The 13276-nt window shown below is 30.2% G+C and overlaps 1 protein-coding gene across 1 annotated transcript in view; it reads left to right on the top strand.

The window, feature by feature from the left end:
• LOC111713427 (ammonium transporter Rh type A) overlaps positions 1-12821 on the top strand; it is a 19941-nt gene extending 7120 nt beyond the window's left edge. Inside the window, exons 8-22 of the mRNA XM_023488274.1 lie at positions 773-839; positions 1497-1627; positions 2645-2704; positions 2842-2892; positions 5166-5207; positions 5610-5646; positions 6370-6451; positions 6951-7023; positions 7055-7084; positions 7414-7484; positions 7974-8010; positions 9209-9286; positions 9891-10009; positions 10921-11028; positions 12039-12821. Of these exons, the coding sequence (XP_023344042.1) occupies positions 773-839; positions 1497-1627; positions 2645-2704; positions 2842-2892; positions 5166-5207; positions 5610-5646; positions 6370-6451; positions 6951-7023; positions 7055-7084; positions 7414-7484; positions 7974-8010; positions 9209-9286; positions 9891-10009; positions 10921-11028; positions 12039-12209 (1157 nt within the window). The 3' untranslated portion in view covers positions 12210-12821. The remainder of the gene's footprint in view (positions 1-772; positions 840-1496; positions 1628-2644; positions 2705-2841; positions 2893-5165; positions 5208-5609; positions 5647-6369; positions 6452-6950; positions 7024-7054; positions 7085-7413; positions 7485-7973; positions 8011-9208; positions 9287-9890; positions 10010-10920; positions 11029-12038) is intronic.
• Positions 12822-13276: the final 455 nt, after the last annotated feature.

Genomic DNA, 13276 nt, shown 5'->3' with positions numbered 1-13276 from the left:
TCCAGGCCCCCCACCCCTTCTATAATACATGCATCCCCCCGGCCCTCTTTGTGTACAAACAAATTCAATTGTTGTTGAAAGTTCCTTCACAAACTAAATAAAAATTTTCAGGGTTTGATGTTGTAAAAACCATATTATTACATCTGTTTCAGGGTTTGATGTTGTAAAAACCACGTCTGTTTCAGGGCTGATGTTGTACAGAGCGTCCCACATCATATTAGATTATCTCCAATCTTTAACGCCAAAATACGCACATAATACTCAAAAAAATCTAGCATTTTCTGCCAAAAAAAAATTTCCATTAGCCTTAATAAAATTTTTAAAAATGAGTTATTCTTCTTAAATTTTCTGCTTTTACCCCTAAATCGTAATTTAGACCGATTGACGCGATCAAATTTGATGTGGGACACCCTGTACTTGGTAACTATTTTAAATCTGTTTCAGGGTTTGATGTTGTAAAAACCATATTCTAACATCTGTTTCAGGATTTGATGTTATAAAAACCATATTCTTACGTCTGTTTCAGGGTTTGATGTTGTAGCAACTATATTGTTACGTCTGTTTCAGGGTTTGATGTTGTAAAAACCATATTCTTACATCTGTTTCAGGGTTTGATGTCGGAGCAACCATATTATTACATCTGTTTCAGGGTTTGATGTCGGAGCAACCATATTCTTACATCTGTTTCAGGGTTTGATGTCGGAGCAACAATATTCTTACATCTGTTTCAGGGTTTGATGTCAGAGCAACCATATTCTTACATCTGTTTCAGGGTTTGATGTTGGAGCAACCATATTCTTACATCTGTTTGCAATAGTATTTGGTCTATCTGTTAGCAGGTAGCTTCACAATCACCAATATATTCAATATATAAATATTTTATGAAAAAAAAAAACAATATTCGGATTTGGTCATGAACTCAAAAAGCTTCCAAGTTTAAAAAAAAAATTTGACGTAATTAATATGTATGCTCGATTCACTACGGTACCCTTTAAACCTTCATCTGAGAAAGTATTGTCAATTTCATAATTAGAAAACTTTTACATTTTTGTGTCTCCGAAAATCACTTTAATATCAACTTTTTTATAGAAAACATTTATATCTTCATCAGTTTTTACTTACCTTTAGGTTATAGCTTTTAAACTTTTTAATTATACGACATCAATAGTTCCTAGTAAAATATAAGTACATCTTTTTAGAATCGAATCTAATCTATCTAGCTAGGAATGCTTTATTTAGAAGATGTAGATGAAAGTAAACTAAGTACATCGTTTTAGAATCTAATCTACCTATCTAGGAATGCTATTTATCAAAGATGTAGATGAAACTAAACTGNATAGAATTTAAGCTATCTATCTAGGATGCTATTTATAAAAGATGTAGATGAAAGTAAACTGAGTACATCTATTTAGAATCTTATCTATCTAGGATGCTATATATAGAAGATGTAGATGAAAGTAAATTAAGTACATCTATATAGAATATTATCTATCTAGGATGCTATATATAGAAGATGTTGATGAAAGTAAACTAAGTACATCTACAGAATCTAATCTATTCTCTTTGCTTGGAACTCTAATTCTGTGGATATATTGGCCATCCTTTATGGCCAGTGGAGCTATTCCAGGTATAGATAGATGCAATGCACAAAATGACAAAAACACCAAAAGTCAATGCAAAAAATCATATAACATCTAATGTTAAAACACCTTAAAAAAATGCCAAAATTCCTACCAAAAGAATATCAAAACATGCATGAAAAATGCCAAAAAAAAATTCTTGTAACTCTTAATGTCAAAACACCAAAAATTGAATAAAAAAAAATTTCAAAAAGCTCGGCTACAAATCCTCTAATGTTTAAACAAATAATGTGTTAACACCTATAACATCAAAATAGTGTCTATCAAAACAAGAAAACGACTGCTAAACCACATTATGTCAAATCAACTAATTTAAATAAATTTTTGTTTTTAACGAAATAATATGTAAATAAAATTTGCTTCAATGACAAAACAAAAAAATCTTTTAAATTATATCTCAAAAATTCTATATATTTAATGTCCACCACAAGAAAGATCAGTATTTCTATATATTTAATGTTAAGGTCCACCACAAGAAAGATCAATATTTCTATATATTTAATGTTTACGTCCACCACAAGAAAAATCAATATTTCTATTTATTTAATGTTTAGGTCCACCACAAGAAAAATCAATATTTCTATATATTTAATGTTAATGTCCACCACAAGAAAGATCAATATTTCTATATATTTCATATTCAGGTCCACCACAAGAAAAATCAATATTTCTATTTATTTAATGTTTAGGTCCACCACAAGAAAAATCAATATTTCTATATATTTAATGTTAATGTCCACCACAAGAAAGATCAATATTTCTATATATTTCATATTCAGGTCCACCACAAGAAAAATCAATATTTCTATTTATTTAATGTTTAGGTCCACCACAAGAAAAATCAATATTTCTATATATTTAATGTTTACGTCCACCACAAGAAAAATCAATATTTCTATTTATTTAATGTTTAGGTCCACCACAAGAAAAATCAATATTTCAATGTATTTAATGTTTAGGTCCACCACAAGAAAAATCAATTTTTCTATATATTTCATGTTTAGGTCCACCACAAGAAAGATCAATGTCTAACACCTACCTTGCATTAACTGGATCGGTAATGGGTAAGAGTAAGATTTTTTCATTTCAATATTTTATCATGAAATTAAAGTTTAAAGATCATACAAAATTAGGTTCATATTCTAACTAGTGTTTGTTAAATTGTTGACTATTGATGTTACACTTAAAGTTTTTTTTTAAGGTGCACTCTGTATGTCTTCCCTGACACACGAAAATGGAAAAATTCGAATAGGTAAAATTTGATAAATTGATTGATTAGATTTAATTGATTTTAAAAAATTTAATAGATTTAATAATTATAGTTACTAGCTAAGATTACTAAAAGTTACTACCGCTGTTTACCTGCACTTGAAAGAATTTACCGAGAAAACAAAATTTGAGGCAAATCGGTCCAGGGGTTCCTGAGTTATGATCAGACAAACAAACAAACAAAAAGACAAACAGAGATTACAACTTTATAATATATAAATACAGTTATAATCTGAATTTTTATAAAGTATTAACTTGGGAATTTTGGGAATGAGAAATCTAGATATGGTGAAGCAGTGAAATTGTAATATTATGATTTGAATCTTATTATCCCTTTATCTATATATAAATTTGGCTTGTCTGTCTGTCTGTTTGGGTGTCTGTTTGTCTGTTTGTTTGTTTGTATCCAATAAACGTCAAAACGGCTGAACCCATCGGGCCCAAATTTTTTGTGGGACATCTAGGGACCCCAGGGAAGGTTTATGAAAAATCAAAATTTCAAATATTTGTCTCCATCAAAATTCGATTGTCATTAAATTTCTAAAAATTTTGAAAATCCGCGAAATTTTTTTGTGAAAATCCGTGAATTAGTTTTGTTTTGTTTTACGATGTACACAAAGAGAACATGTTTACAACTAATTTAGAAGATGGGCGCGAAGCGCCCTCTATGGCTAGTAATATATATAATAATATATAAAAAAGAGTTTTTAGCTGAGTGTTCAGTTCTATTGTTTGACAGGTTTTTTTTTTTGTCTGTTCAAGGTTTAAATTCTAATTACTTTAATCCGAAGAAAGAAAAGGATCACATTTCTTTATTTAATGAAAAAACAAAAAGAAAAAACTTATTTTTCTCCAAATGAAAACACAAGGTAGTTGAATAAGAAGTTACTGCTCACAGTGGACTTGTGTCAATTTGAATTCGAACCAAACCAACCCTGGCCTTGTATCGGCCAAATGACGCGCGGCAAGTTCTGGCCCAAGCCTATCCTATGCCAGCTGGGTTTCAACTTTGATGGCAAGGCCAGACTTTGACCTATCCCACTAACTTAATTTAGTGTGTGTTGTTTCTGGGAGAAACATAAACAAACTCAGTCTTGCTCATTTGAAGTTTTCTTTACTTTTTCTCACAGAAACTGTTGTTCAATTTATTTGGTTTTGAATAGGCCTTATGGAACCTTTCCTTAAGAATGATAAACCATTGGAAACTTTGAGAATTAACCCGACTTTTTAATAAATCTACCACTAGATAACACAATAGTTATCATTTACATGTTAAAAAAAAGTTTATGGGACAAGTATTTCATTTAAAATTGATCCAAAATAGTCGTCCCTTAAACTTTTTACAGCATTCACACATAGCTCTGTGAACCATCTAGGAGGTAGATTTATTCTTAATACGGTTAAGGAAAGTTCCACCATTAATTTCCTAAGGTTTTAATGGTTTATCATTCTTGAGTACTTCTGATAGGGTTCTGTAAGGCCTTTGAGGAACCAAATTTATCCGGAAGCAGTTGGAAACCATAGTTTATGGTTGAGTATTTGATGTTGGTCACAAACACAATAATATAAATAATATTATTTCAACATTTAAACGAAACTATATGTGGGTCTGGATTGATTGGTTGACACTCTTCAGATTTATTTCTGAAGAGTCAATTCATTAAATAAAAGAATAATATATAATTTTAAGAAAACTAAAAATAATTTCAAGATTTTTACATAATCAAGTTTGTATTCTATTTTAAAATGTGCGAACATAATCTACGAGTTTTTTTTCCCTCAATTTTACCTCCAAACATGTAAGATATTTGTTATCCCATGAAATGAAATTGATTTCTTGTGTTATTGAATATGTGTAAGATAAATAATAATTTGTGCAAAATGAATTTTTTAACCTGATTTTTGCCTTGGAGCATATAAGAAACTGCATAATGTCCCACGAACTATGGAATTATAAAATTTGAATCATAGTTTATTAAATCAGTTGTCATTTGATTTCTCTTATTTATTGCATAATAATTCTATTTTATGCTAAGACTGTAAATAGGCATATTTTATTGTGACCCCCTAATGAATGCTGGATTTTACCACACTACCTTTAATACCTTTCTCTGATCAGCAAGAATAATAATATTGTGGTTTTCATTTTAAAACAATTTTAACTCGGCTAATTTAATTCTTTCTCTCTGAACCTGAAAGAATTTTTAAAGATAACCCGACAATTCTAAAAAGATCACTGATCAATTGATAATTTAGAGCATGTACAGAATGCAGTTCTAGCTGGTGGAGTGGCAGTAGGTAAAAGATCATTTTAAAAATCTAATTCAGTTTTTTAATTTTATCACATATATTTTCCTACTTCTTGCCAAACAAAAAAGATAATTTATTTGTTATTGTTTGAAGCTTTAAAAACTGGACTCATGTAAATAGTTTGCAAATAGACAGGGTGTAGCCGATGTCATGCATCAGCTCATCCCCCATAAATTCAACACTAAAGTAGACATCAAAAGCAATATTATGACACTTTCCAACTTTTAATAATGTATTTAGAGAAAACAACTTTTATTGCACCNTATATTTTAGAAACAAATACATAATTGCAGATGTAGTTTGATAATTTTTAATGTTTTAACATTAAAGAATGGTTTAAACTGTAGTGGGATATTAAAAAACTAATCTTTTAACCTTTAACTACTGCAGGTGCAACGGCAGATCTAATAGTTTGGCCTTTTCTGAGGTAAATTAATTTAACAATGATATTTTTCCAGAACCTAAAATCTATTTAGTTAATTTTGTCCAATCTTCGGGAACTGATTCATCTCATCCAAAGAATCTAAAATGCTTCTAAATGTCCTGCTTTTAAATATGTCTATTCAAAAATATCCAAATTTTTGTATTATTTAAACAATGTTGAACACTTCTTGCCTACTGTTGCACTTAAATCTCTTTATTATATCCCTTTTTTGTAGGGTTTACCAATTATTAGCTGTGCTAGCCAACAAATTTAAACATCTTTTGACTCAAACTTGTCAGAACTTTCAATGTACTCGTCTTTCCAGTTCTGCATGCTCAAATGTTTCAATTTTATTTAATTTAGATTTTATTTTTTTAAAGGAATTGTGTCTCTGCCGCACAAACTCCGATTTTTAAATCCCTTTATATGCTATCCAAACTTGCACAATTTTAAAATTATAATTGCTAGATCAAATAATCTTAGTTGCAAAGATAAAGACATTAAAAAATTTGAGATTGTGGCAAAGACTCAACTCCTTTGTTTTAACTAAAAATGACAGTCTTACAATGGTTTAAGTTTTTTAATAGCCTGTGATTCAAGGCTGTGTCGGCTTTAAGTTATCTAGGTTAAGTTTAGTGATGTAAAATTCGCAGTGTTCTAAGTTTCAAATATGAAATGCTCTTTTCAGACTTGACAAAGTTATTTGTTTTAACCATGAGCATTTAGTATACTGATTGGGTTGGTGGCTGGAATACTCTCAACTTGTGGATTTGTTTTCACTCCAACATTTATTCATAAAAAACTTAAGGTGAAATTTAACAAAAAAAACTTAAGGTGAAATTTAACAAAAATTGGCATTCAAACTTTTGTTAACATTTTCCATGATTTTTAAATTGTAATTGTTTTCATGGAAAATCAGTCAAATATATTTTTACTCTTCTTGGTGATAATTCCTTAAATGTAAAATTTTATAGATTGAGAGTTTAGTAATAATGTAACCTTTGACCAATTCATTGGAGAAGGAAGTTTTCTGGATAAGTTTTTAGATATCATGGGCACTTTATAGTTACATTAGTCCTTTACATTTAAATTTGTAGGTACAGAGAGAATAGTAAGACAACTTTTATTCTTAAGCTATGCCTTTAAATAGTCCAATGCACATGCAAAACCACTAAACTTTATAATTGATTTGATAAGTTACTTGTAAATACACTTTCCTTCAAGGTCTTCTTTCTATATTTTACAGTTTTCTGGTTCTTACTGTATGATGAATAGTTTTTAAAATTTTCTTTATTCATTTGTTAAAGATACATGATTCTTGCGCAGCATTCAGTCTTCATGCTATACCTGCCCTTCTTGGGTCCCTTGTATCCATCATCATTCCTTNTCTAGGTAAACTTTGCCATACTCTTTCCTTGCTTTCTTAATCAGCAAAATCTAGGTAAACTTTGCCATCATCATTCTTTGCTTTCTTTTTCAGCAAAATGTAGGTAAACTTTGCAATCATCATTCTTGCTTTCTAAATCAGCAAAATCTAGGTAAATATTGCCATCAGGATTTCTTGGTTTCTTAATCAGCAAAATCTAGGTCAACTTTTCAATCTTTACAGGGATATTTCAAATAGTCCATGGCAGGCAAAAATTGCAGAAGATTTTGAAAAAGCCTTGACAGAAAGTATTGGTAATACTAAACCATGGGGTAAACTTTGGCTTTGTTGTGTTCAAAATTCCTTAGATGGTTATAAGTATAGATATACTCACTTTGTTGCAGGAGGAAATTATCCTGAACTTCTTCCGGCTGTTGCTCAGGGTAGAAGTAGGGCTGGTCAATCCATTGCTCAGGTTTAGTAAACTCTAGTCTAGTGAATATAAAACAAATCTGAAAATTAAGATAACCCAGAGGTCCCTAGAAATTTTAGATACACTGCCATCATAATTTGAATGTTATAATTTTTTAATTTTAGGTTTTTTTTAACTTTTACTTTGTAATTTTGATGACAACTTTTAGACAGAAAGGTGTCTGCTCTCAATTTATCAGGGATTAGACACCTAGTTGCCAAAGAATTGTCATGAAATCTATTATTTTAAAGGTAACCTAAAAATGTAAAATTTTAACATTTAAATTATAAAACGAGCATACCTAAAATTTCTAGGCACCTCTGGGTTATCTGTAATTTTCAGATTTATTCTTTTCTTGCTTAATATGATCTGTTCAAAGCTTTAATATTAATACCATATCCCACTGAGTTTTAGTTTTCTATTAACTTATTATTATAATGAATAAATATATCAAATATGTACAATGTACATTATAATGCATTCTATGCTTAGGTGGCTGCTGTACTCACTACTATAGCAACAGCTACAGGTCAAGAATGATTTTTTTTTCATAAATTATAATTATTTTGAAAGAGTTATTCATCTTCAAGATAACTAAAGTTTTAAAAACGAATACAATTTACTGTGAAAGTAGGGCCTGCTTTGCTCAACATGAGATTATGGTTTGGGAGGGGGAAGGGGGGCAAATGTTGGTCACCTGTAAATGTTTAATTTTTCCAGTTACATAAATTTTAATTCTGAAGGTATAATAAAGAGAAAAAAAACATGCTTAAGGCTTTTCAAGTACACAAGACTCAACCATAGAGAACTCATGTCAGTGGAATGATTTTGAAAATAAACTAAAAGAAATATTTTGAATTTCAGAAACTTCTTTCTCTGATTACATTTTGTTAGTTTCAGCTTCTTCATTACTTTCAGCCAAAAATTGACAGGAAAAACATGTTTTCTATCTTTTCATATTTCTTAATTTTATCATCAAAGAGGTATTGGACCTTCAAACAACTTCTTTAAAATAAATATAAAAATACAACAGACACAATCTGTAAATGATACAATCTATATAATATTAAAACAAGACATTTGTATATATATGTTGCCTTTAGCCGGCCAAAGGGCTGGACTGATTGAGCTGAATTTTTCTGTGGACACTGTGGCCAGGAGGTGTCATAGGCTAAACACTTTTTTAAAAAATTTCAACGGGCAATTCCGGCCCTTCAGCTAGTTATCAATGAAATAAGATAAAATAAAAATAATTTCTGTCAATCTGTTTTTAAGAATTGTGGGTTATTAGTGCATTTTGTTCAATAAATGATTTTTTTGATCAAAGGAATAAAACAATCATATCTAAGAAACTGTTTGAATAAATATGTTTGAAGTTGGAGGATTGATTACTGGAGGAGTAATAAATATGTTTGTAGTTAGAGGGTTGATTCCTGGAGGAATAATAAATATGTTTGTAGTTAGAGGGTTGATTACTGAAGGGATAACATAATTATTTACAACTACTTTACAGGGAAGTTAAGGGAATTTTTAATTTTTGATTTTCCAAAAAAAGTAATTGTAAACAATTTTATTGTCTTTTGAGATGAAAATTTGTGAAATTTTTTATGAAAACTTTGCAGAGCAGGTGGTTATTTTACATAACTATCCCAAGGGACGTTTAGCAACCTAACCTCCCTCTGTTTGGGGAAATCNAGATTGGTACTGAATAATAAATATTTTTGTAGTTGGAGGGTTGATTACTGGAGGAGTAATGAGATTGATTGGAAGTCTGCAACTTGACGGAAATGTTCTTCTTCCAATAGGAAAACAACATTCAAATAAAAGTTTATTATCTCTCCTGGCTTGATTTGCATTTTACCCACTTTCTTAAAAATTCTATTTTACTTAAGCTTGAGAACCAAAAACGTTTAGCTCAGCCTGCATATCTTATTTTGTACAAACAGGTTGTCTTGCTAAACATGATAAGAGTGAGGGGGCTTCAATACGAAGTGAATAAATAATAAACGGAACAGACAGAATAAAAATGACTAGTTGGGCCATAAGATATATTTTGATTTTGTAAGCTTTCCAAATTATGGTTGCAGGACCATTTTTCAACCTTTATCCAATATATAATTTGGAGGAAATTGACATTTTCTCTTTAAAAGGGTTTAATTCTGATAATTTTCTATATTGCTTTTAAAGCCAAAAATGGGCTTGTCATTTAAGAAAGAAACTGCTATTGATAATAATCAAGTTTCTAAGAGCAGACAATGGATATCTCTTAGTTTCTTTATCAGAAAAAGTTTTCGAGGATATACAACACCATTAAGAACTGGACATGCCACTTTTTAATGGAGATAGGCTTGAAATTACAGCCCCTTTAAATTATATTATTTACTTTGATCTAAATGTTGAAAATACTAGCTGATATTTTGGATGACGAATACAATATCCATATTGAAGCCACCGACCTTCCTCCGATACATATTCATAACCAGAGAAGACCCAGTCGAGCATTTTTCAGCAGGGCCAGCTTTTCACAGGTATATGGTCATACTATGGGACCCATAAACTGTGGAATTGGCGGCCAACATCAGAGCAATTTAATGGTACTAGAAATTCAAGGGGCTTCGCGCCCTTCTTTCTAGCCTTAGAGGGTGCTTTGTGCCCATCTTCTAAATTAATTGTGAACAATGTTCTCTTTGTGTACATCGTAAACCAAAACAAAAATAATTCGCGGATTTTCACAAAAAATTTCATGGATTTTCAAAATTTTAAAAAATTTAATGAAGATCGAATTTTGATTGAGACAAATATTTAAAATTTCAATCATTCATAAACCTTCCCTGGGGTCTCTAGATGTCCCACAAAAAATTCCCGATCGGTTCAGCCGTTTTGACGTTTATAACAAACAGACAGACACCAAAACAAACAAACAGACAGACAAGCCAAATTTATATATAGATTTGCTGCTGGGCATAGTGGTTGGGGGTCTGCCTTTTTAATACCTATGTCTTTGCAACCTTAAATGGTAGACCTTAGATCTTTCAAACTTTGAACTCTATTGGATTAAATAAAATATCAATGTTTACAACATCAGGTTCCAAAGATATAGGAATTAAAACATTTGAGTTTGTGACAAAGACTCAATTCCTTTCCAAAAAGAAAAATGGAGTCATCTAAAGATTAAAAAATTGACTACATATTATATGTTAATGTTAATATCATGTATACTCAATGTTGACCGCAAATTCTTAACCAACTAATCTTAAAACCTACTAAAGGGTAATTAAAAACTTAACAAAAATTATACTTTTCTAAACCCCTATATCTTTGCAACCTTTAAATAAAAAAAATTCAAATTATTATTCTTTTAAAGATATCTTCTACTCCTGGATAAATGGACCAATAAACTGACATTGATAAATAAAAATCTTACATTTTTTTAATTCAGTTTCGAAACAACTTTGCTGACATGTCAAATATATCTGAGAGTGAGAGTTTGCCACCACCTCCAACCCAGTTTAATTCAGAAACTGGAGAAGAAATTACTGGTTTAAAGGTGATGAGAGCTTTATTTTGATGTTGTCATTTTATTCAAAGAAACACTTTGTTCAAGATATCAATCTAACTATAGCTTTTTGAAATTTCAATCATGTTGTCAGAAATAATGAACAAAACGTTAGAGATGTAAAAAGTTAAGAAAACCCCCTAACATTTAGTTTACAGTTTTTCTCTATCTAAATAACAATGAATAAGACATCATAGTTTTTACACTTGAAAATGTGTCGAATTCTGACAATTTTCTTTTTTGTATCTACTGCTTTCATCTGTACAGAAAAATAATCAAATTCTTATACTGAAAACATTTATTCTTCATTTGAAAAACATTAACAGGGTAATCGGGCATTATTTGCTTTAGAAAATTTGAAGAAATTATCAAAATTTAACACTTTTTAACTCTGAAAAATTATGCATCTATCTTCAACATTATTAAGGGTACTGTTACAAATCGGACATGCCCATTTTGAAAGTGGAAGGCAATTTGATATTACAACATCCCCATAAAAATATATCTTTTAAAGGTATATTTAGGCTAAATATGTACAGTCGTATCATTCTTCATGTTTTTGTCTTCACAAACTTATTGCCAGTCACTCACTTTCAATGCTTTTTCAGCTTTCAAAAATGCAATTACATTTTTTTAATGTTATTTTAGACTATTTTACCCACAAACTATGAGAAGTTACAGATTTGTAAAGAATTTTTAACACCCCCCGTGTTAAAAATTCTGTACATAAACTTCATAAACTCCTGGTTCCTTGCAACTGTAAACTTGTTTTTTTTCCAGCAGCCAATAAAGACAGAAAGCCGAACTCCATCTAAGGATAGTTATATTAGGAATGTTTTAGGTTGTCCTTTAAGTCTCATCCTGCTTAGGTTACTATGCATGTGAAATATTCTTTTCCAACTCTAAAAATCTATAAACCCTGTGTTTAAGTTTAGAATTTACACTATTTTACTTGGTCGTCTTCAAACTGCCAAGTTTTAAGGGACACACTGTATGTTTAGGATGCCAGTACCTCACCCACCTGTAACAGAAGACCTCGCCGACTGAGCTTAAACATCGGTCATCTTTACTCCAACGGTTCAGAATGCCCGACAGCTTATATTAAAATCGATGAAGAAATCGCAGTAGGAGGATTAACAAATCATGGATTAGAATTTGATAAGACCTCGTAAGATAAGATTGGGAGATTTCCTTAACATCACTTACCTCCCTCTCATCCTCCAAAACAATTAAATGTAAAACAAAAAATACCATTTATTCATTATATTGTTTAATTTTAAATAATCAAGATCGTCATTCAATTCTTCATGGTAAAATATATATATAAATATACAATGAAAATCACAGCTATCAAAAGTCCCCCCAACACCATCTTTTAAATAATCTTTTTAAATAAAGAACAAGTTTGTAAATCTTATTTATTTTGTGTGCTTTTTATTTTAACAGAGATTGGCACTTTACAACTAAAGTGATATATATCAAGATTGGTTAACAAGAAAAGAAAATGACAATCAAGTGTAAGGTTTGAATTTTTACTGAATTCATTAACGTTCCTGAACTGATTTTGTTTTTGTTTATTTTGGTAAACTGACCTACACTATATTTCTAGGACGGTAACCCCTAGATGGTTTACCTTATAAGTCGGTAACTCCCAAGTCAATTACCTATAGGTCTGATAGGATGGTAACCAATCTAATTGTAATGCTAAATGCTTGTATTGCATGTAAACAAATATGAATAAATCTGCCAACATTTTTTCTCTTCGAGAGAAAAAAGTAAATACATATATTTATAAAAGTACTAAATGCAATTTATGTTATATATATTTCATGTTAATTACATAAAACATACTAGTTTATAAGGCACTATTAGACAATGTTACTCTGACAACCAATGTAAAAAAAAACAGATACAGAAGAATTATATAAATTCAAAGATAAAGAATTATAAAAACTTGTTTATCAAGAACTAGATTTTAAGAAGGATCAAAAAAATGCATAGGTACCAAACAAAAATACAAGCGTTTTTTGTAATCTTACTTAATATCAAGATTGAATATCTTTTAAGTACACAATTTGAATTTATTTTAAGTACACACTTTGGATATCTTTTCAATTTAAAAATGAATAGAGCAATTAAATGAAGATCAGAAATGACTTTTACTGTGTGGATCAGATTGGTACTGGTGCTATGTGGATCAGATTGGTACTGGTGCTATGTGGATCAGATGTGTACTGTT

The sequence above is a fragment of the Eurytemora carolleeae genome, unplaced genomic scaffold (assembly GCF_000591075.1).
Source record: "Eurytemora carolleeae unplaced genomic scaffold, Eaff_2.0 scaffold1401, whole genome shotgun sequence".
NCBI lineage: Eukaryota > Metazoa > Arthropoda > Copepoda > Calanoida > Temoridae > Eurytemora > Eurytemora carolleeae.
Note: the sequence above shows the minus strand (reverse complement) of the source record. Positions and strands in the feature narration are given on the sequence as shown.